A 25,233-nucleotide genomic window follows, 5' to 3' on the forward strand; every position below is an offset into this window, starting at 1 on the left:
ACATTACTGATCCTGAGTTACATCCTGTATTATACACCAGAGCTGCACTCACTATTCTGCTGGTGGAGTCACTGTGTGCATACATTACATTACTGATCCTGAGTTACATCCTGTATTATACTCCAGAGCTGCACTCACTATTCTGCTGGTGCAGTCACTGTGTACATACATTACATTACTGATCCTGAGTTACATCCTGTATTATACTCCAGAGCTGCAATCACTATTCTGCTGGTGGAGTCACTGTGTACATACATTACATTACTGATCCTGAGTCACATCCTGTATTATACACCAGAGCTGCACTCACTATTCTGCTGGTGGAGTCACTGTGTACATACATTACATTACTGATGCTGAGTTACATCCTGTATTATACTCCAGAGCTGCACTCACTATTCTGCTGGTGCAGTCACGGTGTACATACATTACATTACTGATCCTGAGTTACCTCCTGTATTATACTCCAGAGCTGCACTCACTATTCTGCTGGTGCAGTCACTGTGTACATACATTACATTACTGATCCTGAGTTACATCCTGTATTATACTCCAGATCTGCACTCACTATTCTGCTGGTGCAGTCACTGTGTACATACATTACATTACTGATCCTGAGTTACATCCTGTATTATACTCCAGATCTGCACTCACTATTCTGCTGGTGCAGTCACTGTGTACATACATCACATTACTGATCCCGAGTTACATCCTGTATTATACTCCAGAGCTGCGCTCACTATTCTGCTGGTGCAGTCACTGTGTACATACATTACAGTGCTGGCCAAAAGTATTGGCACCCCTGCAATTCTGTCAGATAATACTCAGTTTCTTCCTGAAAATGATTGCAATCACAAATTCTTTGGTATTATTATCTTCATTTAATTTGTCTTCAATGAAAAAAACACAAAAAGAATTGTCCTAAAGCCAAATTGGATATAATTCCACACCAAACCTAAAAAGGGGGAGGACAAAAGTATTGGCACTGTTTGAAAAATCATGTGATGCTTCTCTAATTGGTGTAATTAACAGCACCTGTAACTTACCTGTGGCACCTAACAGGTGTTGGCAATAACTAAATCACACTTGCAGCCAGTTAACATGGATTAAAGTTGACTCAACCTCTGTCCTGTGTCCTTGTGTGACCACATTGAGCATGGAGAAAAGAAAGAAGACCAAAGAATTGTCTGAGGACTTGAGAAACCAAATTGTGAGGAAGCATGAGCAATCTCAAGGCTACAAGTCCATCTCCAAAGACCTGAATGTTCCCGTGTCTTCCGTGCGCAGTGTCATCAAGAAGTGTAAAGCCCATGGCACTGTGGCTAACCTCCCTAGATGTGGACGGAAAAGAAAAATTGACGAGAGATTTCAACGCAAGATTGTGCGGATGGTGGATAAAGAACCTCGACTAACAACCAAACAAGTTCAAGCTGCCCTGCAGTCCGAGGGTACAACAGTGTCAACCCGTACTATCCGTCAGCGTCTGAATGAAAAGGGACTGTATGGTAGGATACCCAGGAAGACCCCACTTCTTACCCCGAGACATAAAAAAGCCAGGCTGGAGTTTGCCAAAACTTACCTGAGAAAGCCTAAAACGTTTTGGAAGAATGTTCTCTGGTCAGATGAGACAAAAGTAGAGCTTTTTGGGTAAAAGCATCAACATAGAGTGTACAGGAAAAAAAAAGAGGCATTCAAAGAAAAGAACACGGTCCCTACAGTCAAACATGGCGGAGGTTCCCTGATGTTTTGGGGTTGCTTTGCTGCCTCTGGCACTGGACTGCTTGACCGTGTGCATGGCATTATGAAGTCTGAAGACTGCCAACAAATTTTGCAGCATAATGTAGGGCCCAGTGTGAGAAAGCTGGGTCTCCCTCAGAGGTCATGGGTCTTCCAGCAGGACAATGACCCAAAACACACTTCCAAAAGCACTATAAAATGGATTGAGAGAAAGCACTGGAGACTTCTAAGGTGGCCAGCAATGAGTCCAGACCTGAATCCCATAGAACACCTGTGGAGAGATCTCAAAATGGCAGTTTGGAGAAGGCACCCTTCAAATATCAGGGACCTGGAGCAGTTTGCCAAAGAAGAATGGTCTACAATTCCAGCAGAGCATTGTAAGAAACTCATGGATGGTTACCGAAAGCGGATGATCACAGTTATTTTGGCTAAAGGTTGTGCAACCAAGTATTAGGCTGAGGGTGCCAATACTTTTGTCTGGCCCATTTTTGGAGTTTTGCGTGAAATGATCAATGATTTGATTTTTGCTTCATTCTCTTTTGTGTTTTGTCCTTGCAAGCAAATTAAATGAAGATAATAAGACCAAAGAATTTGTGATTGCAATCATTTTCAGGAAGAAACTGAGTATTATCTGACAGAATTGCAGGGGTGCCAATACTTTTGGCCAGCACTGTACATCCTGTATTATACTCCAGAGCTGCACTCACTATTCTGCTGGTGCAGTCACTGTGTACATACATTACATTACTGATCCTGAGTTACATCCGGTATTATACTCCAGAGCTGCACTCACTATTCTGCTGGTGCAGTCACTGTGTACATACATTACATTACTGATCCTGAGTTACATCCTGTATTATACTCCAGAGCTGCACTCACTATTCTGCTGGTGCAGTCACTGTGTACATACATTACATTACTGATCCTGAGTTACATCCTGTATTATACCCCAGAGCTGCACTCACTATTCTGCTGGTGCAGTCACTGTGTACATACATTACATTACTGATCCTGAGTTACATCCTGTATTATACTCCAGAGCTGCACTCACTATTCTGCTGGTGGAGTCTCTGTGTACATACATTACTGATCCTGTAGTGATCATGAGTTACATCCTGTATTATACTCTAGAGCTGCACTCACTATTCTGCTGGTGCAGTCAGTGTACATACATTACATTACTGATCCTGAGTTACATCCGGTATTATACTCCAGAGCTGCACTCACTATTCTGCTGGTGCAGTCACTGTGTACATACATTACATTACTGATCCTGAGTTACATCCGGTATTATACTCCAGAGCTGCACTCACTATTCTGCTGGTGCAATCACTGTGTACATACATTACATTACTGATCCTGAGTTACATCCTGTATTATACTCCAGAGCTGCACTCACTATTCTGCTGGTGCAATCACTGTGTACATTCATTACATTACTGATCCTGAGTTACATCCTGTATTATACTCCAGAGCTGCACTCACTATTCTGCTGGTGCAGTCACTGTGTACATACATTACATTACTGATCCTGTACTGATCCTGAGTTACATCCTGTATTATACCCCAGAGCTGCACTCACTATTCTGCTGGTGCAGTCACTGTGTACATACGTTATATTACTGATCCTGAGTTACATCCTGTATTATACTCCAGAGCTGCTCTCACTATTCTGCTGGTGCAGTCACTGTGTACATACATTACATTACTGATCCTGAGTTACATCTTGTATTATACTGCAGAGCTGCACTCACTGTTCTGCTGCTGCAGTCACTGTGTACATACATTACATTACTTATCCTGTACTGATCCTGAGTTACATCCTGTATTATCCTCCAGAGCTGCACTCCCTATTCTGCTGGTGCAGTCACTGTGTACATACATTACATTACTTATCCTGTACCGATCCTGAGTTACATCCTGTATTATACTCCAGAGCTGCACTCATTATTCTGCTGGTGCAGTCACTGTGTACATACATTGCTTTACTGATCCTGAGTTACATCCTGTATTATACTCCAGAGCTGCACTCACTATTCTGCTGGTGCAGTCACTGTGTACATACATTACATTACTGATCCTGAGTTACATCCTGTATTACACTCCAGAGCTGCACTCACTATTCTGCTGGTGCAGTCACTGTGTACATACATTACTGATCCTGTACTGATCCTGAGTTACATGCTGTATTATACTCCAGAGCTGCACTCACTATTCTGCTGGTGCAGTCACTATATACATACATTACTGATCCTGAGTTACATCCTGTATTATACTCCAGAGCTGCACTCACTATTCTGCTGCTGCAGTCACTGTGTACATACATTACATTAGTGATCCTGAGTTACATCCTGTATTATCCTCCAGAGCTGCACTCACTATTCTGCTGGTGCAGTCACGGTGTACATACATTACATTACTGATCCTGAGTTACATCCTGTATTATACTCCAGAGCTGCACTCACTATTCTGCTGGTGCAGTCACTGTGTATATATATTACATTACTGATCCTGAGTTACATCCTGTATTATACTCCAGAGCTGCACTCACTATTCTGCTGGTGGAGTCACTGTGTACATACATTACATTACTGATCCTGAGTTACATCCTGTATTATACACCAGAGCTGCACTCACTATTCTGCTGGTGGAGTCACTGTGTGCATACATTACATTACTGATCCTGAGTTACATCCTGTATTATACTCCAGAGCTGCACTCACTATTCTGCTGGTGCAGTCACTGTGTACATACATTACATTACTGATCCTGAGTTACATCCTGTATTATACTCCAGAGCTGCACTCACTATTCTGCTGGTGGAGTCACTGTGTACATACATTACATTACTGATCCTGAGTTACATCCTGTATTATACACCAGAGCTGCACTCACTATTCTGCTGGTGGAGTCACTGTGTACATACATTACATTACTGATGCTGAGTTACATCCTGTATTATACTCCAGAGCTGCACTCACTATTCTGCTGGTGCAGTCACGGTGTACATACATTACATTACTGATCCTGAGTTACCTCCTGTATTATACTCCAGAGCTGCACTCACTATTCTGCTGGTGCAGTCACTGTGTACATACATTACATTACTGATCCTGAGTTACATCCTGTATTATACTCCAGAGCTGCACTCACTATTCTGCTGGTGCAGTCACTGTGTACATACATCACATTACTGATCCCGAGTTACATCCTGTATTATACTCCAGAGCTGCGCTCACTATTCTGCTGGTGCAGTCACTGTGTACATACATTACATTACTGATCCTGAGTTACATCCTGTATTATACTCCAGAGCTGCACTCACTATTCTGCTGGTGCAGTCACTGTGTACATACATCACATTACTGATCCTGAGTTACATCCTGTATTATACTCCAGAGCTGCACTCACTATTCTGCTGGTGCAGTCACTGTGTACATACATTACATTACTGATCCTGAGTTACATCCTGTATTATACTCCAGAGCTGCACTCACTATTCTGCTGGTGCAGTCACTGTGTACTTACATTACATTACTGATCCTGAGTTACATCCTGTATTATACTCCAGAGCTGCACTCACTTTTCTGCTGGTGGAGTCACTGCGGATAACATGGCGTCTGTTTAGTGTTTGCATTATTATGTGGGGTTTATTGTGACATTTTGGGCAGTCGTCCGCTCGTGTGGTTCCCGCTGATCAGTGCTGATTACTGTATCATCTGTTACCGGATAATTCCATCTCTGAACATCAGGAGTTGACGAGGCGTCTGCCGTTCTGCTCTATAATGAGGCATCGGGACGAGGTTTGCAGTTGTCCTTTAATCTCCGTGTTCCGGGGTTATTCCCTTCCCATCATGGACTTTACCTTGTCATTACTTTCGGTCACAGGGAACTTCTTTAATTGTCTTTCCCAAACTGCGGCTTCTAATAGAAACGAAACCTCAGAGTCTCGGGATTTGTCCACGGGTCATCGATTATTGCCTCCAAGGTTGAGCAAAACCCCAATCAGCCGGGACGGTGGATGATTCTGCTCTGACGAGACGGCCGGTCACACCATGTGATGCCACCATGTGGTTGTTCCATGGGTTGTTACTCTTTACAGATAAGTTGACCTTACTGAAACTTTTGAAGGTCTCCTATCAAACTATTGGGAGGCCAACATAAAGTCAGAGTGTTCGGCCAATGTAAAATGTTTTCAAACTCTTCAACTTTTTTTTTCCCTCAATGGAAATTAATGGAAACATTGGACAATGTATCATAAGTTGTTAAAGAATCAGATTAGATCCCCCCCCCCCCAACTCCTCCTCCACATTTTCCAACTTTCTTCATTTGTGGTTTGCCCTTCTCACTTTTCCCAAAAATGTTGTGCTTTGCAGCAGCTGCATATTTCTGGGATTAGCCCTAGAATCAACAGCACGTTGTGCGTCAGGTCTCCGAGAATGTGAGAGTTTACAGCCAAGAAGGAGAAACCTTCCCCCACAGCTCGGAATGATTTATGGAAATCTGTACAAAAACATTGACCAAATATCCACGAAAAGTGCAGCCGAGTTTTTAATTTTTGGTTGTTTGTCTTAACTTTACGTTAGTTCTCATAGTCACCAGTGCAGCTTGTCCGTATGTTTTGGGGTTTTTTGGCAGTCTTCAGGTCATGTCTCCGAACATCGATGGTGGGGTCAAGAGGTGGAAAAATGCTGAGTTTAGTTTGGAGGGGTTTGTCTTTATAGAAGCCAGCTTTTGGTGAAGGATGAGTTTAGTTTGGAGGGGCTAGTGTTTATAGAAGCGGGCTCTTGGTGAAGGATGAGCTTAATTTGGAGGGGCTAGTGTTTATAGAAGCGGGCTCTTGGTGAGGTATGAGCTTAATTTGGAGGGGCTAGTGTTTATAGAAGCGGGCTCTTGGTGAGGGATGAGCTTAATTTGGAGGGGCTAGTGTTTGATAGAAGCGGGCTCTTGGTGAGGTATGAGCTTAATTTGGAGGGGCTAGTGTTTGATAGAAGCGGGCTCTTGGTGAGGGATGAGCTTAATTTGGAGGGGCTAGTGTTTGATAGAAGCGGGCTCTTGGTGAAGGATGAGCTTAGTTTGGAGGGGCTAGTGTTTGATAGAAGCTGGCTCTTGGTGAGGGATGAGCTTAATTTGGAGGGGCTAGTGTTTGATAGAAGCGGGCTCTTGGTGAAGGATGAGCCTAGTTTGGAGGGGCTAGTGTTTGATAGAAGCGGGCTCTTGGTGAAGGATGAGCTTAATTTGGAGGGGCTAGTGTTTGATAGAAGCGGGCTCTTGGTGAAGGATGAGCCTAGTTTGGAGGGGCTAGTCGTTATAGAAGCGGGCTCTTGGTGAGGTATGAGCTTAATTTGGAGGGGCTAGTGTTTATAGAAGCGGGCTCTTGGTGAAGGATGAGCTTAGTTTGGAGGGGCTAGTGTTTGATAGAAGCCGGCTCTTGGTGAAGGATGAGTTTAGTTTGGAGGGGCTAGTGTTTATAGAAGCTGGCTCTTGGTGAAGGATGAGCTTAATTTGGAGGGGCTAGTGTTTATAGAAGCGGGCTCTTGGTGAGGGATGAGCTTAATTTGGAGGGGCTAGTGTTTGATAGAAGCGGGCTCTTGGTGAGGGATGAGCTTAATTTGGAGGGGCTAGTGTTTGATAGAAGCGGGCTCTTGGTGAAGGATGAGCTTAATTTGGAGGGGCTAGTGTTTGATAGAAGCGGGCTCTTGGTGAGGGATGAGCTTAATTTGGAGGGGCTAGTGTTTGATAGAAGCGGGCTCTTGGTGAAGGATGAGCCTAGTTTGGAGGGGCTAGTGTTTGATAGAAGCGGGCTCTTGGTGAAGGATGAGCTTAATTTTTAGGGGCTAGTGTTTGATAGAAGCGGGCTCTTGGTGAAGGATGAGCCTAGTTTGGAGGGGCTAGTGTTTATAGAAGCGGGCTCTTGGTGAGGGATGAGCTTAATTTGGAGGGGCTACTGTTTGATAGAAGCGGGCTCTTGGTGAGGGATGAGCTTAATTTGGAGGGGCTAGTGTTTATAGAAGCGGGCTCTTGGTGAGGGATGAGCTTAATTTGGAGGGGCTAGTGTTTGATAGAAGCGGGCTCTTGGTGAGGGATGAGCTTAGTTTGGAGGGGCTAGTGTTTGATAGAAGCGGGCTCTTGGTGAAGGATGAGCTTAATTTGGAGAGGCTAGTGTTTGATAGAAGCGGGCTCTTGGTGAGGGATGAGCTTAATTTGGAGGGGCTAGTGTTTGATAGAAGCGGGCTCTTGGTGAAGGATGAGCCTAGTTTGGAGGGGCTAGTCGATATAGAAGCGGGCTCTTGGTGAGGTATGAGCTTAATTTGGAGGGGCTAGTGTTTATAGAAGCGGGCTGTTGGTGAAGGATGAGCTTAGTTTGGAGGGCCTAGTGTTTGATAGAAGCCGGCTCTTGGTGAAGGATGAGTTTAGTTTGGAGGGGCTAGTGTTTATAGAAGCGGGCTCTTGGTGAAGGATGAGCTTAATTTGGAGGGGCTAGTGTTTATAGAAGCGGGCTCTTGGTGAAGGATGAGCTTAATTTGGAGGGGCTAGTGTTTGATAGAAGCGGGCTCTTGGTGAGGGATGAGCTTAATTTGGAGGGGCTAGTGTTTGATAGAAGCGGGCTCTTGGTGAAGGATGAGCTTAATTTGGAGGGGCTAGTGTTTATAGAAGCGGGCTCTTGGTGAGGTATGAGCTTAATTTGGAGGGGCTAGTGTTTAATAGAAGCGGGCTCTTGGTGAAGGATGAGCTTAGTTTGGAGGGGCTAGTGTTTGATAGAAGCCGGCTCTTGGTGAAGGATGAGTTTAGTTTGGAGGGGCTAGTGTTTATAGAAGCGGGCTCTTGGTGAGGGATGAGCTTAATTTGGAGGGGCTAGTGTTTGATAGAAGCGGGCTCTTGGTGAGGGATGAGCTTAATTTGGAGGGGCTAGTGTTTGATAGAAGCGGGCTCTTGGTGAAGGATGAGCTTAATTTGGAGGGGCTAGTGTTTGATAGAAGCGGGCTCTTGGTGAGGGATGAGCTTAATTTGGAGGGGCTAGTGTTTAATAGAAGCGGGCTCTTGGTGAAGGATGAGCTTAGTTTGGAGGGGCTAGTGTTTGATAGAAGCCGGCTCTTGGTGAAGGATGAGTTTAGTTTGGAGGGGCTAGTGTTTATAGAAGCGGGCTCTTGGTGAGGTATGAGCTTAATTTGGAGGGGTTAGTGTTTATAGAAGCGGGCTCTTGGTGAGGGATGAGCTTAATTTGGAGGGGCTAGTGTTTGATAGAAGCGGGCTCTTGGTGAGGGATGAGCTTAATTTGGAGGGGCTAGTGTTTGATAGAAGCGGGCTCTTGGTGAAGGATGAGCTTAATTTGGAGGGGCTAGTGTTTGATAGAAGCGGGCTCTTGGTGAAGGATGAGCTTAGTTTGGAGGGGCTAGTGTTTGATAGAAGCCGGCTCTTGGTGAAGGATGAGCTTAGTTTGGAGGGGCTAGTGTTTATAGAAGCGGGCTCTTGGTGAGGGATGAGCTTAATTTGGAGGGGCTAGTGTTTATAGAAGCGGGCTCTTGGTGAGGGATGAGCTTAATTTGGAGGGGCTAGTGTTTATAGAAGCGGGCTCTTGGTGAGGGATGAGCTTAATTTGGAGGGGCTAGTGTTTGATAGAAGCGGGCTCTTGGTGAGGGATGAGCTTAGTTTGGAGGGGCTAGTGTTTGATAGAAGCGGGCTCTTGGTGAAGGATGAGCTTAATTTGGAGAGGCTAGTGTTTGATAGAAGCGGGCTCTTGGTGAGGGATGAGCTTAATTTGGAGAGGCTAGTGTTTGATAGAAGCGGGCTCTTGGTGAAGGATGAGCCTAGTTTGGAGGGGCTAGTGTTTATAGAAGCGGGCTCTTGGTGAGGGATGAGCTTAATTTGGAGGGGCTACTGTTTGATAGAAGCGGGCTCTTGGTGAGGGATGAGCTTAATTTGGAGGGGCTAGTGTTTGATAGAAGCGGGCTCTTGGTGAAGGATGAGCCTAGTTTGGAGGGGCTAGTGTTTATAGAAGCGGGCTCTTGGTGAGGGATGAGCTTAATTTGGAGGGGCTAGTGTTTGATAGAAGCGGGTTCTTGGTGAAGGATGAGCCTAGTTTGGAGGGGCTAGTCGATATAGAAGCGGGCTCTTGGTGAGGTATGAGCTTAATTTGGAGGGGCTAGTGTTTATAGAAGCGGGCTCTTGGTGAAGGATGAGCTTAGTTTGGAGGGCCTAGTGTTTGATAGAAGCCGGCTCTTGGTGAAGGATGAGTTTAGTTTGGAGGGGCTAGTGTTTATAGAAGCGGGCTCTTGGTGAAGGATGAGCTTAATTTGGAGGGGCTAGTGTTTGATAGAAGCGGGCTCTTGGTGAGGGATGAGCTTAATTTGGAGGGGCTAGTGTTTGATAGAAGCGGGCTCTTGGTGAAGGATGAGCTTAATTTGGAGGGGCTAGTGTTTATAGAAGCGGGCTCTTGGTGAGGTATGAGCTTAATTTGGAGGGGCTAGTGTTTAATAGAAGCGGGCTCTTGGTGAAGGATGAGCTTAGTTTGGAGGGGCTAGTGTTTGATAGAAGCCGGCTCTTGGTGAAGGATGAGTTTAGTTTGGAGGGGCTAGTGTTTATAGAAGCGGGCTCTTGGTGAGGGATGAGCTTAATTTGGAGGGGCTAGTGTTTGATTGAAGCGGGCTCTTGGTGAGGGATTAGCTTAATTTGGAGGGGCTAGTGTTTGATAGAAGCGGGCTCTTGGTGAAGGATGAGCTTAATTTGGAGGGGCTAGTGTTTGATAGAAGCGGGCTCTTGGTGAGGGATGAGCTTAATTTGGAGGGGCTAGTGTTTAATAGAAGCGGGCTCTTGGTGAAGGATGAGCTTAGTTTGGAGGGGCTAGTGTTTGATAGAAGCCGGCTCTTGGTGAAGGATGAGTTTAGTTTGGAGGGGCTAGTGTTTATAGAAGCGGGCTCTTGGTGAGGTATGAGCTTAATTTGGAGGGGTTAGTGTTTATAGAAGCGGGCTCTTGGTGAGGGATGAGCTTAATTTGGAGGGGCTAGTGTTTGATAGAAGCGGGCTCTTGGTGAGGGATGAGCTTAATTTGGAGGGGCTAGTGTTTGATAGAAGCGGGCTCTTGGTGAAGGATGAGCTTAATTTGGAGGGGCTAGTGTTTGATAGAAGCGGGCTCTTGGTGAAGGATGAGCTTAGTTTGGAGGGGCTAGTGTTTGATAGAAGCCGGCTCTTGGTGAAGGATGAGCTTAGTTTGGAGGGGCTAGTGTTTGATAGAAGCCGGGTCTTGGTGAAGGATGAGTTTAGTTTGGAGGGGCTAGTGTTTGATAGAAGCTGGCTCTTGATGAAGGATGAGCTAAGTTTGGAGGGGCTAGTGTTTATAGAAGCGGGCTCTTGGTGAGGGATGAGCTTAATTTGGAGGGGCTAGTGTTTATAGAAGCGGGCTCTTGGTGAGGGATGAGCTTAATTTGGAGGGGCTAGTGTTTGATAGAAGCGGGCTCTTGGTGAGGGATGAGCTTAATTTGGAGGGGCTAGTGTTTGATAGAAGCGGGCTCTTGGTGAAGGATGAGCTTAATTTGGAGAGGCTAGTGTTTGATAGAAGCGGGCTCTTGGTGAGGGATGAGCTTAATTTGGAGGGGCTAGTGTTTGATAGAAGCGGGCTCTTGGTGAAGGATGAGCCTAGTTTGGAGGGGCTAGTGTTTGATAGAAGCGGGCTCTTGGTGAAGGATGAGCTTAATTTGGAGGGGCTAGTGTTTGATAGAAGCGGGCTCTTGGTGAAGGATGAGTTTAGTTTGGAGGGGCTAGTGTTTGATAGAAGCGGGCTCTTGGTGAAGGATGAGTTTAGTTTGGAGGGGCTAGTGTTTATAGAAGCGGGCTCTTGGTGAAGGATGAGCTTAATTTGGAGGGGCTAGTGTTTGGTAGAAGCGGGCTCTTGGTGAGGGATGAGCTTAATTTGGAGGGGCTAGTGTTTGATAGAAGCGGGCTCTTGGTGAGGGATGAGCTTAATTTGGAGGGGCTAGTGTTTGATAGAAGCGGGCTCTTGGTGAAGGATGAGCTTAATTTGGAGGGGCTAGTGTTTGATAGAAGCGGGCTCTTGGTGAGGGATGAGCTTAATTTGGAGGGGCTAGTGTTTAATAGAAGCGGGCTCTTGGTGAAGGATGAGCTTAGTTTGGAGGGGCTAGTGTTTGATAGAAGCCGGCTCTTGGTGAAGGATGAGTTTAGTTTGGAGGGGCTAGTGTTTATAGAAGCGGGCTCTTGGTGAGGTATGAGCTTAATTTGGAGGGGTTAGTGTTTATAGAAGCGGGCTCTTGGTGAGGGATGAGCTTAATTTGGAGGGGCTAGTGTTTGATAGAAGCGGGCTCTTGGTGAAGGATGAGCTTAATTTGGAGGGGCTAGTGTTTGATAGAAGCGGGCTCTTGGTGAGGGATGAGCTTAATTTGGAGGGGCTAGTGTTTGATAGAAGCGGGCTCTTGGTGAAGGATGAGCTTAGTTTGGAGGGGCTAGTGTTTGATAGAAGCCGGCTCTTGGTGAAGGATGAGCTTAGTTTGGAGGGGCTAGTGTTTGATAGAAGCCGGGTCTTGGTGAAGGATGAGTTTAGTTTGGAGGGGCTAGTGTTTGATAGAAGCTGGCTCTTGATGAAGGATGAGCTAAGTTTGGAGGGGCTAGTGTTTATAGAAGCGGGCTCTTGGTGAGGGATGAGCTTAATTTGGAGGGGCTAGTGTTTATAGAAGCGGGCTCTTGGTGAGGGATGAGCTTAATTTGGAGGGGCTAGTGTTTGATAGAAGCGGGCTCTTGGTGAGGGATGACCTTAATTTGGAGGGGCTAGTGTTTGATAGAAGCGGGCTCTTGGTGAAGGATGAGCTTAATTTGGAGAGGCTAGTGTTTGATAGAAGCGGGCTCTTGGTGAGGGATGAGCTTAATTTGGAGGGGCTAGTGTTTGATAGAAGCGGGCTCTTGGTGAAGGATGAGCCTAGTTTGGAGGGGCTAGTGTTTGATAGAAGCGGGCTCTTGGTGAAGGATGAGCTTAATTTGGAGGGGCTAGTGTTTGATAGAAGCGGGTTCTTGGTGAAGGATGAGCCTAGTTTGGAGGGGCTAGTCGTTATAGAAGCGGGCTCTTGGTGAGGTATGAGCTTAATTTGGAGGGGCTAGTGTTTATAGAAGCGGGCTCTTGGTGAAGGATGAGCTTAGTTTGGAGGGCCTAGTGTTTGATAGAAGCCGGCTCTTGGTGAAGGATGAGTTTAGTTTGGAGGGGCTAGTGTTTATAGAAGTGGGCTCTTTGTGAGGGATGAGCTTAATTTGGAGGGGCTAGTGTTTGATAGAAGCGGGCTCTTGGTGAGGGATGAGCTTAATTTGGAGGGGCTAGTGTTTGATAGAAGCGGGCTCTTGGTGAAGGATGAGCTTAATTTGGAGGGGCTAGTGTTTGATAGAAGCGGGCTCTTGGTGAGGGATGAGCTTAATTTGGAGGGGCTAGTGTTTAATAGAAGCGGGCTCTTGGTGAAGGATGAGCTTAGTTTGGAGGGGCTAGTGTTTGATAGAAGCCGGCTCTTGGTGAAGGATGAGTTTAGTTTGGAGGGGCTAGTGTTTATAGAAGCGGGCTCTTGGTGAGGTATGAGCTTAATTTGGAGGGGTTAGTGTTTATAGAAGCGGGCTCTTGGTGAGGGATGAGCTTAATTTGGAGGGGCTAGTGTTTGATAGAAGCGGGCTCTTGGTGAGGGATGAGCTTAATTTGGAGGGGCTAGTGTTTGATAGAAGCGGGCTCTTGGTGAAGGATGAGCTTAATTTGGAGGGGCTAGTGTTTGATAGAAGCGGGCTCTTGGTGAGGGATGAGCTTAATTTGGAGGGGCTAGTGTTTGATAGAAGCGGGCTCTTGGTGAAGGATGAGCTTAGTTTGGAGGGGCTAGTGTTTGATAGAAGCCGGCTCTTGGTGAAGGATGAGCTTAGTTTGGAGGGGCTAGTGTTTGATAGAAGCCGGGTCTTGGTGAAGGATGAGTTTAGTTTGGAGGGGCTAGTGTTTGATAGAAGCTGGCTCTTGATGAAGGATGAGCTAAGTTTGGAGGGGCTAGTGTTTATAGAAGCGGGCTCTTGGTGAGGGATGAGCTTAATTTGGAGGGGCTAGTGTTTATAGAAGCGGGCTCTTGGTGAGGGATGAGCTTAATTTGGAGGGGCTAGTGTTTGATAGAAGCGGGCTCTTGGTGAGGGATGAGCTTAATTTGGAGGGGCTAGTGTTTGATAGAAGCGGGCTCTTGGTGAAGGATGAGCTTAATTTGGAGAGGCTAGTGTTTGATAGAAGCGGGCTCTTGGTGAGGGATGAGCTTAATTTGGAGGGGCTAGTGTTTGATAGAAGCGGGCTCTTGGTGAAGGATGAGCCTAGTTTGGAGGGGCTAGTGTTTGATAGAAGCCGGCTCTTGGTGAAGGATGAGTTTAGTTTGGAGGGGCTAGTGTTTATAGAAGCGGGCTCTTGGTGAAGGATGATCTTTATTTGGAGGGGCTAGTGTTTATAGAAGCGGGCTCTTGGTGAAGGATGAGCTTAATTTGGAGGGGCTAGTGTTTGATAGAAGCGGGCTCTTGGTGAAGGATGAGCCTAGTTTGGAGGGGCTAGTGTTTGATAGAAGCCGGCTCTTGGTGAAGGATGAGTTTAGTTTGGAGGGGCTAGTGTTTATAGAAGCGGGCTCTTGGTGAAGGATGATCTTTATTTGGAGGGGCTAGTGTTTATAGAAGCGGGCTCTTGGTGAGGGATGAGCTTAATTTGGAGGGGCTAGTGTTTATAGAAGCGGGCTCTTGGTGAAGGATGAGCTTAATTTGGAGAGGCTAGTGTTTGATAGAAGCGGGCTCTTGGTGAGGTATGAGCTTAATTTGGAGGGGCTAGTGTTTATAGAAGCGGGCTCTTGGTGAAGGATGAGCTTAGTTTGGAGGGCCTAGTGTTTGATAGAAGCCGGCTCTTGGTGAAGGATGAGTTTAGTTTGGAGGGGCTAGTGTTTATAGAAGCGGGCTCTTGGTGAAGGATGATCTTTATTTGGAGGGGCTAGTGTTTATAGAAGCGGGCTCTTGGTGAAGGATGAGCTTAATTTGGAGGGGCTAGTGTTTGATAGAAGCGGGCTCTTGGTGAGGCATGAGCTTAATTTGGAGGGGCTAGTGTTTGATAGAAGCGGGCTCTTGGTGAAGGATGAGCTTAATTTGGAGGGGCTAGTGTTTGATAGAAGCGGGCTCTTGGTGAGGGATGAGCTTAATTTGGAGGGGCTAGTGTTTGATAGAAGCGGGCTCTTGGTGAGGGATGAGCTTAATTTGGAGGGGCTAGTGTTTAATAGAAGCGGGCTCTTGGTGAAGAATGAGCTTAGTTTGGAGGGGCTAGTGTTTGATAGAAGCCGGCTCTTGGTGAAGGATGAGTTTAGTTTGGAGGGGCTAGTGTTTATAGAAGCGGGCTCTTGGTGAGGTATGAGCTTAATTTGGAGGGGTTAGTGTTTATAGAAGCGGGCTCTTGGTGAGGGATGAGCTTAATTTGGAGGGGCTAGTGTTTGATAGAAGCGGGCTCTTGGTGAAGGATGAGCTTAGTTTGGAGGGGCTAGTGTTTGATAGAAGCGGGCTCTTGGTGAGGTATGAGCTTAATTTGGAGGGGTTAGTGTTTATAGAAGCGGGCTCTTGGTGAAGGATGAGCTTAATTTGGAGGGGCTAGTGTTTGATAGAAGCGGGCTCTTGGTGAGGGATGAGCTTAATTTGGAGGGGCTAGTGTTTGATAGAAGCGGGCTCTTGGTGAGGGATGAGCTTAATTTGGAGGGGCTAGTGTTTGATAGAAGCGGGCTCTTGGTGAAGAATGAGCTTAGTTTGGAGGGGCTAGTGTTTGATAGAAGCCGGCTCTTGGTGAAGGATGAGTTTAGTTTGGAGGGGCTAGTGTTTATAGAAGCGGGCTCTTGGTGAGGTATGAGCTTAATTTGGAGGGGTTAGTGTTTATAGAAGCGGGCTCTTGGTGAGGGATGAGCTTAATTTGGAGGGGCTAGTGTTTGATAGAAGCGGGCTCTTGGTGAGGGATGAGCTTAATTTGGAGGGGCTAGTGTTTGATAGAAGCGGGCTCTTGGTGAAGGATGAGCTTAGTTTGGAGGGGCTAGTGTTTGATAGAAGCCGGCTCTTGGTGAAGGATGAGTTTAGTTTGGAGGGGCTAGTGTTTATAGAAGCGGGCTCTTGGTGAGGTATGAGCTTAATTTGGAGGGGTTAGTGTTTATAGAAGCGGGCTCTTGGTGAGGGATGAGCTTAATTTGGAGGGGTTAGTGTTTATAGAAGCGGGCTCTTGGTGAGGGATGAGCTTAATTTGGAGGGGCTAGTGTTTGATAGAAGCGGGCTCTTGGTGAGGGATGAGCTTAATTTGGAGGGGCTAGTGTTTGATAGAAGCGGGCTCTTGGTGAGGGATGAGCTTAATTTGGAGGGGCTAGTGTTTGATAGAAGCGGGCTCTTGGTGAAGGATGAGCTTAGTTTGGAGGGGCTAGTGTTTGATAGAAGCCGGCTCTTGGTGAAGGATGAGCTTAGTTTGGAGGGGCTAGTGTTTGATAGAAGCCGGCTCTTGGTGAAGGATGAGTTTAGTTTGGAGGGGCTAGTGTTTGATAGAAGCTGGCTCTTGGTGAAGGATGAGCTAAGTTTGGAGGGGCTAGTGTTTATAGAAGCGGGCTCTTGGTGAGGTATGAGCTTAATTTGGAGGGGCTAGTGTTTATAGAAGCGGGCTCTTGGTGAGGGATGAGCTTAATTTGGAGGGGCTAGTGTTTGATAGAAGCGGGCTCTTGGTGAGGGATGAGCTTAATTTGGAGGGGCTAGTGTTTGATAGAAGCGGGCTCTTGGTGAAGGATGAGCTTAATTTGGAGGGGCTAGTGTTTGATAGAAGCGGGCTCTTGGTGAGGGATGAGCTTAATTTGGAGGGGCTAGTGTTTGATAGAAGCGGGCTCTTGGTGAAGGATGAGCCTAGTTTGGAGGGGCTAGTGTTTGATAGAAGCGGGCTCTTGGTGAAGGATGAGCCTAGTTTGGAGGGGCTAGTCGTTATAGAAGCGGGCTCTTGGTGAGGTATGAGCTTAATTTGGAGGGGCTAGTGTTTATAGAAACGGGCTCTTGGTGAAGGATGAGCCTAGTTTGGAGGGGCTAGTCGTTATAGAAGCTGGCTCTTGGTGAGGTATGAGCTTAATTTGGAGGGGCTAGTGTTTATAGAAGCTGGCTCTTGGTGAAGGATGAGCTTAATTTGGAGGGGCTAGTGTTTGATAGAAGCGGGCTCTTGGTGAAGGATGAGCCTAGTTTGGAGGGGCTAGTCTTTATAGAAGCTGGCTCTTGGTGAGGTATGAGCTTAATTTGGAGGGGCTAGTGTTTATAGAAGCGGGCTCTTGGTGAAGGATGAGCTTAGTTTGGAGGGGCTAGTGTTTGATAGAAGCCGGCTCTTGGTGAAGGATGAGCTTAGTTTGGAGGGGCTAGTGTTTGATAGAAGCTGGCTCTTGGTGAAGGATGAGCTAAGTTTGGAGGGCTCTTGGTGAGGGAGGTCCTAGCCCAGGGTGGCCACCCTCCTCTCCAATATGGAGTGGTTAGGATCTGGCCAGCAGTGTCACTCTGCCAGTCTTTGACTTTTGGAGCTGCTTCACCTCCAAAAATGTTTTGTCCGTGCCCACATCTCCTTTTTAGTGGCCAACCCGATTCCTTTTGCGGCGCTGATGGCAGAGTATCTAGTTTCTGCGGCACCCAGGAAATTTTCCATCTTCTTCTAGTAGACCATGAGGTCTCGTTGATTTTTTTGGGTGGACTCTCTGGGAAAGAAGAGTCAAATAAATCCAAACTTACAATGGTGGGGAAGTCTCCTAACAAAGCTCCATGTTGAATGTTGCCTCAAAGTTCATCCGTTAGCCAAACACTAGCAAAGCTAAAGAACACGGTTTAGGGGGTAGAGTAGACCCCATTACACCCTACTTCCGAGACCTCTGGATCTGAAGGACTTGCCAGGTGCCAGGTTATCTGATGGTCACAGGATTGGAGTCTTCTGTTTTTCTTTCCCTTTCACTTTATAAAAATGATTAGACTTTCTGGATTACGGTGTATTGAATCCTGAATGAAAGGAATTATATTGTATCTGCTCACGACTTAATTTTCTTCTTTTGATCAGGGGAACGCGGACCTGGACAGGGATGACGGCGAGGAGCTGGAGGACAGCATGGACGCCTTTGATGACAGCAGCTCCAGTCCTTCAGGAACGTTGAGGAATTATCCGTTGACCTGTAAAGTCATCTACTCTTACCAGGTCTGTGCACTCACAGAGGAGCCACCATCACGTGGGCAGACCCCTGAGTACGGGCAGTCCATGCTGCTGCTGCTATTGAGGTCCTGGGTCTTGTTTTCCAGACTTAATTGCTACTTTTTAAAACGTCACAAAATTGCTTTTTGGAAATAATCTCTAATCTCCCTTCTCTGGAATGATGATTTTTTTTTTTTTTTTCCAGCCAGAAATTCTTGGGCAAATGTTGATTTCGACACTTTTTAATGGATAATGTAACTTTTTGCAATAAAAAGATGGAAAAAAAAAAGTAATAAGACAGAAATTTAGTGTAGCTATTTTTGACACTTTTTTAGTTTTAAGTCCATGGAGCTGTGTGAGGGATTATTTTCTGGGCGCTGAGCTAATTTGTCTTATTGATAAAATCTTGGGTTACATCTGATGTTTTGATCACTTTTTATTGCATTTTTTTTTTTTTAAGTGCTGCAACCAAAAACATGGAAATTCTGGTGTTTCAATTTTTCATTTTCATTTTTTTTTTTCCCCTCATTTAAATGATTGTATCTTTTAATAGACCTGACGTTTTTTTGGATGCACTGATACCAAATATGTAATGTTTTTTGTTTTTTTCTCTTTTTTGTGAGAGAAAATTGGGTTGTTTTTAAACTTTTAGATATACTTTTAAAAAATATTATCTAAACCCCTTTTTTTTTTCATGTTTATTTTTGCATTTCCTTAACGGAACTTAAATCTGTGATCATCTGAACGTGTATACTATGTACTGCCGTACCAAAGTATTGCAGTATATGGAGAAACCGCTCCAATGGCTGAGCTTTCCAGGAGAACCAAGATGGCAGTTATGGAGGACTTCAGCAGAACCCCGGCGGCCATATTAACCTATCCGATTCCCCGCGATCACGTATCAGGGGGCCGCTGAAAGCGTTGGACTTATTTAAATGCCACTGTTGGTGATTGGCAGCAGCATTTAAATAGTTAAACTGCAGCAATCGGAGCCCGGTCCAGCCGCTGTCGTTGAAGGCAGATGCCGGCTTGGTGACACAGCCGATATCTGCCGCGTATGAAGCAGGATCAGCTCCTGAGCCGGCTTCATGCTTCGCTTAACGACCTATGAGGAAAATGTACATCACAGGTCGTTAAGGAGTTAATTAAGAATTGTTAAAGTTTTTTTTAAACTTTTACGATTTGCTGGACAATGAGCCGAGTTTCACAGCAGTTCAAGAAAAAAAAAAAACCTGATAAAATATTTATCGGTCACGTTGATGAGTCGGAGTCACGAGAGCGAGGATCAATCACGTCAGGAAACAAGGCAGATAAGCCCCTCGGTATAAAGTCCCCTCCTCTCTGTCCTACAGGCGTCTCAGCCGGACGAGCTGACCATAGAGGAACATGAGATGCTCGAAGTGATAGAGGACGGGGATATGGAAGACTGGGTCAAGGTATGGGAGTTTTGAAACTTTTTTTTTTTTTATTATTATTATTATTTTAAACGCAATTGTTGAGAATTTTGTTGTATATATCTCAAAAATAAAAAAAAACATGGCTGCTCTCCTCCAGAAACAGCACCACCCGCCATCCACAGGTTGTTTCTGGTATTACATCTCCGCTTCTTTAAAGTGAATAGGGTGGAGCTGCAGTACCTCATGCAACCTGTAGACTGATGTGGCGCTGTTTTTGAAACAAAGGCTAAATAAGATAAATGACCCCTTCTCCTCTCGACACCTTTACGTGCCTTGTAGTAAAATTAGCCAGGAATAATCTGTACCCGAGAGTTTCCAACCACCGTAGATGGTAGAGACTGGATCCAAATCAGTAATATATTGCTAGGATGGATCATAATGGGCCGGTCCAATCTTTGGGAACCTCATTTATCCTTAGTGGGCTATGTTGGGGAAGAAAAAAAAAATGGAAAAAGTGATGCTATGCATTCTCTGGATCCGGGGTGGTCCCAAAGGTCGGACCCAGTCAAAAGTGATGGCGTATCTTAGTAATATGTCATCACATTATAGGATGGGAAAAACCCCTTTAAAATTGTAAAAACTCTTGTCTCATTAACCAACATTATAACGACAGCGTTAACAATCTTGGGTACCTGAAGTCAATGAGAAAACAAGTCCGACATCTTGTAATCCCTGTTCTCTTACCCCCAACCCACCAAAAAAAAAAAACAAAGGACCTAGAGGTTTTAAGGGTAATTTTGGTTACCAGATGCCCCCTGCTGATTTTATCCAAGATATTTTCTTCATACACCAGCTGTTGTCATTGTGTGCCCGCATTCTCCACCATCTGTTGGGAGACCTGCCTAGATTGTGCAGAGGAACTTTCATATACAGAACCTTCAAGATACTTGTTGGAGAAACATTCCTGGATTTTTTTGGGGGGAACATTCAAATCCTGGGGATATAGAGTAAAACCCCTAGGTCCTAGTCCAACATTTTGGACTACCTAACCTAAATCCATCAATGTAAACATTGCATGATATTTGATTGTCACTACTTCCACTTCTATCATGCTGGGGAGCTGTAGACTAGCTGAGGAGGTCTGTTGTGTATATGTCATTAGGTTGAGGTATGGAATCTTGCCTGGGAGCTTATTCTCTTACCGGTGGTGTTCTGCCTTTTTTTTATGGTTTTTTTTTTCACCCCCCCCCCCCCATCCAAATCAGGCAAGAAATAAATCGGGGCAGGTTGGCTACGTCCCTGAAAAGTATCTCCAGTTTCCTACATCAAACAGCCTCCTGAGTATGCTGCAGTCTCTGGCCGCCTTAGACAACCGTTCTCACACATCCAGTAATTCTAACGACGCGGAAATGGCGTCAGGGAGCATGAATGGCGACACAAGCGGTAACTAAAACATCTGGCTAATCTTTAACATACTGTGTCTTATAAATCCTTTTCTATTCAATGAAGGTGTAAAAAAATAATACTATGTAACAGAGTCCCCATGGGTGAAAAGGAGGAGTTTATGACATAGACTTTTCACCCATGGAGCCTCTATGTATTGAGTCTCATTTCCTGACTTTCCTTCTTGGTGGGGTTTAATGACTGGAGGGGTTTAGGCCTCTGAAGTGTAGCTCCTCATCAACTTAAAATGCTAAAACTTCCTGTATGATGATCCGAAATGGGTTGAGCTTTCTGTAATATTTTGAGACCTACCTATACTACAGGAAACACCCATCAGGGCTTCCAGGATTAGAATAACATTGCGACTACTTCTAACTAGAGCGCCACACTTGTCCACAGGTTTTGTCTGGTATTACAGCTCACCTCCATGAAGCCAAGCTGCAATGACAGACCAAATCCATGAACAGGTTTTGGCGCCATAATTAAAATTTGCACATTACATTAACAGCGATCATTTTAACTGTAAATATTCTTATCCGGCCTCTCAGTTATTTTTTTTCGGCCATTTTCTCCTAATCCACAGTATGTTTTGTGAAAGCACTTTACGATTACGATGGCCAAACGGAAGACGAGTTGTCATTCCCAGAAGGAGCCATTATCCGAATCTTGAATAAAGAGAATCAGGACGATGACGGATTCTGGGAGGGCGAATTCAACGGCCGCGTTGGCGTTTTCCCCTCTGTGCTGGTGGAGGAGCTGAGTGGGTCGGAAAACGGCGACACTCATTGGATCGAAGACATTCAGGTACGAGGGGAAAACCTAATTCATTCATGTACGTGACAGATCCATGTCCTGTTTATCAATCGGAACAATCATTAGTAAATTTTTGTGCACTTGATTTCTTTTTTATTTTTAGATTTATTTAAAAAAATAAAAATAAATAAATTCCTACTATTAAAAAATTAAATAAATACATTTATTTTTCTACCACAGGTATCCCCTTCCCCAAAGCCACAGAATTCTCTCCCACCACTTCCCCTCTATGACCAGCCCCCAACTAGCCCCATATTCAGCCCGGACAAGAGGAGCTCCCTATATTTCCCCCGATCCCCTTCTTCTGTAACTGGTAAGGCCTTTTCTTCTATTTCAAGTTTACAAAACTAAGAGTAAAATTATATAATGGAAAAAAAAGAGTTAAAAAGAGGAAGTTTATAAGCGCATATCCATATATCTATATCTATATATATATATATCTATATATATATATATATATATATATATCATGTGTGCACACTTCTAAGCTACTTTGTATTACTTTTAAACTGTTATCTACTATTTTTAGCTTTTTTTTTACCTTTCTTTTTCTCTTCTTAAATCTTCCTTTTTTAACTCTTTATAACTCTCTGAAAAAGTTAAAAGAAGGCTAAAAAAAAAAACAAAGTTAAAAAGTAATACGAAGTAGCTTTTATGTGTATATATTATATTGTGGCTATGTGCTTACAAACTTCCTCACCTGATTTTAACTTTTATTTACTTTTTTTAGCTTTTTTTTCCCCCCTTTACCTCCCTATTTTTAACTTTTTTTTTTTTAAATGTAATATAATGGTCTGACATTTCTGCAAGGGAAGGATTTTTTGATTAAGCAATCCTTACTGTGTGTTATATGAAATTGGAAGTCAAAAGATATGCCTAGTATATTTCCTCTCTCAAGGCTATGCTGTCTGGTGGCAGAATTTTTGGGTCCGTGGCTTACACTTGTACAGACCCCATCCCGATGCATCACCCTAGATAGAGGCTGGAGGCTTATAATGATACATCTGGAGAAATCCTCAAATATTTATATTTTTCCGATATGTGACATAAGAGGAGAACAATTTCATAGATTTTTTTTTTTTTGTATGTTTCATCTATATTTTTGTATATGAAAACTCAAGAAACCTATCGTGAAATGTAAGGAATTCTTTCTATTTTGGGGACTTTTTTTTTTTTAATTCTTCTGATTTTGTTTTATTTTTCGCTCTGAATCTTTTTTTTTTTTTTCTTCTTCCCAGAAAATAATCTAAATCTAGAATCGCCATCCACATCGCTGCCGCCGCGGATCCCCACCGACGGCTACCAGAGCAAGTTACGGCCGGTAAACTTCTTCTATTCTTTATTTTTCAGTTACATTTTTAAAATATTTTCATTTTTCAAATTCAAATATTGAAACTTGTAAGCGACCGCCGGGGACAAACGGGGGAGGGGAGGGTCTGTGTTTTTGTAATTGGTTTCTTTTTCTTCCAGGTGCGAGCAGCTCCACCTCCCCCTACACAGGCTCACCGGCGCCCCCCAGAGAAGGCAGAAGATGTGGAAATTACGTTGGTTTAACAACGGCCCCCCAGCTTCTCTGCTGAAGTCGTGGTCCAAATGAGTCATTTGGTCCCTAAACTTTTCTGCACCTTGTGCATATCCAGTCCCGGGAGGATGGGAGAGACAGAAACGCAACAAATCTGGGACATTTTGTGCCTTTTTTTTTTTTTTTTAATTGTTGTTTTAATAATTGGACCCCGGCCTCCCTGATCAGACACCAGTGGGGTCTAACGTGCAAACCGACTGTGGGACGTATCGCAGTGGTGCGTTCAGTGCAGAACGGCCGCCCAGAGGAGGGGAAAGAGGGCGTCCAGCCGCAGCGTTACCAGTCTGGTTTTTTTGGGGTTACTTATTTATTTATTACATGCCACTGATTGTAGACTTGCAGTAGCGTTTTTTTCTTTTTTTTGGCCATGTTCACATGTGGCGGTTTTGCTGCAAATTTGTGGTGCGATTTTCAAAACCCGCATCCACGCTTGATGGAAAAAAAATAGCAGGTTGTGGATTTTCATCAGCAGCTTCATCCCGCTGTGCTAAAGCGTTTATTCTGCCCAATGTGAACGGTGTGGAATCCTCCGTGAACCTGCAGCAAAATCCACATGTTCCTGATTTTGCTGCAGAATTCCCATTTAATTTGCAGGAAAAGCCACAGCGGCAAAATTCTGGCATGTCGGAATTAACCCTTTTAGTGCTGCAGGCAAGAAGATTAAAGGGTAATTCCACCTCTCACCATCCATGAAAAAAATGTGTGTGTGTATATATATATATATATATATATATATATATATATATATATATATATATATATATATATATATATATATGAATGAACTAAAAAAACTAGCTAAAAATATCCACTTTTAGTATTTTCCCCTATTCATCATAATACCGTAAAGAATGTTAAAAAGTGAAATACTTAAATACACATTTTCTTTCACAGGTAAAGTGATATATATGCACATATATTTTAACATTTTTTTTTTAATATATATGGGTTTGTTTTAAAAAAAAAAAAAAAAAAAACATTTTTAGATTTGATTGATGCTTATGGGTTGGGAAATAGTTCCATATACTGTTACACTTTTATTATTCTTTCCTATTTATTAACATTTCTGGGGCAAAAGAGAACTTAAAAAACATAGAAAATGTATAAACCATTTGCAAATAGACCTAAATATTGGAGAATGCTGGCATATACTGTACATTATTTGGCTCTTTTTTTTTGACCCCATAAAGTCTAAATAATAGGACGCAATAACAAAAATAAGTGTCAATCAAAAATGTAACAAAAAAAAAATGTATAACCTTTTTATTACAAAACGTTTCAGGGATTCTATGACTAGGGGAAAATGGCAAAAGTGTCTATTGTTATTTACTTTTTTAGTTCTTTCTCTTTGTTTTAACCTTTTGCTTCCATGAATATTTCTAAAGCTAAATATATATATATTATGCATAAAAAATAATATATATGTAATATATGGTGTACGTGTAAAATATATATATATATATGTGTATGCAGATATTTATATCCACATATATGTATATAAATATCTGCACTAATATATATATATATATATATATATGTATGTGTGTGTATATATATATATCCACATATATGTATATAAATATCTGCACTAATATATATATATATATATGTATGTATGTGTGTATATATATATATATATATATATATATATTAGACATGCACACTATATTACACATTTTAAATATACTTAAATAATTTTTTATGCATAAGTATATTTAAGATTTGTGTGTGTGTGTGTGTATATATATATATATATATATATATATATATATATATATATATACATATAGTGCGTATGTGTATAAAAAAAAATATATATCTATATATAACACATACACACTATATTGTAGTATCTGCACTATATATATATATATATATATATATATATATATATATATATATATATATATTAGAAAGACGTATTATTTTTTCATGTATATATTTTTGTTTTGGCTTTAGAAATATATAACTTTTTATTTTTTTGCATGATTTTTTTTTCATTCACTCATGGGGTCTGCTGTCCGTCTCCTCCAGCACGGAGCGCTCATCACTTTCAAGTG

General features: G+C 43.6%; 1 protein-coding gene across 8 annotated transcripts in view; it reads left to right on the forward strand.

The window, feature by feature from the left end:
• The window catches only part of FCHSD2 (FCH and double SH3 domains 2), a 325,325-nt gene extending 300,676 nt beyond the window's left edge, over positions 1–24,649 (forward strand). For 6 of the 8 annotated variants that reach the window (XM_073661305.1, XM_073661306.1, XM_073661303.1 and 3 more), the window contains 7 exons: positions 17,810–17,944; positions 19,291–19,374; positions 20,601–20,778; positions 21,362–21,582; positions 21,772–21,904; positions 22,830–22,912; positions 23,062–24,649. In XM_073661305.1, the coding sequence (XP_073517406.1) occupies positions 17,810–17,944; positions 19,291–19,374; positions 20,601–20,778; positions 21,362–21,582; positions 21,772–21,904; positions 22,830–22,912; positions 23,062–23,145 (918 nt within the window). In that variant the 3' untranslated portion in view covers positions 23,146–24,649. The remainder of the gene's footprint in view (positions 1–17,809; positions 17,945–19,290; positions 19,375–20,600; positions 20,779–21,361; positions 21,583–21,771; positions 21,905–22,829; positions 22,913–23,061) is intronic. The other 2 variants (XM_073661302.1, XM_073661307.1) reach the window with 1 other exon arrangement.
• The last annotated feature ends 584 nt before the right edge of the window (positions 24,650–25,233 follow it).

Source organism: Phyllobates terribilis, unplaced genomic scaffold (assembly GCF_046119375.1).
Source record: "Phyllobates terribilis strain yellow unplaced genomic scaffold, ASM4611937v1 Scaffold_2__4_contigs__length_985480577, whole genome shotgun sequence".
Classification (NCBI taxonomy): Eukaryota; Metazoa; Chordata; class Amphibia; order Anura; family Dendrobatidae; genus Phyllobates; species Phyllobates terribilis.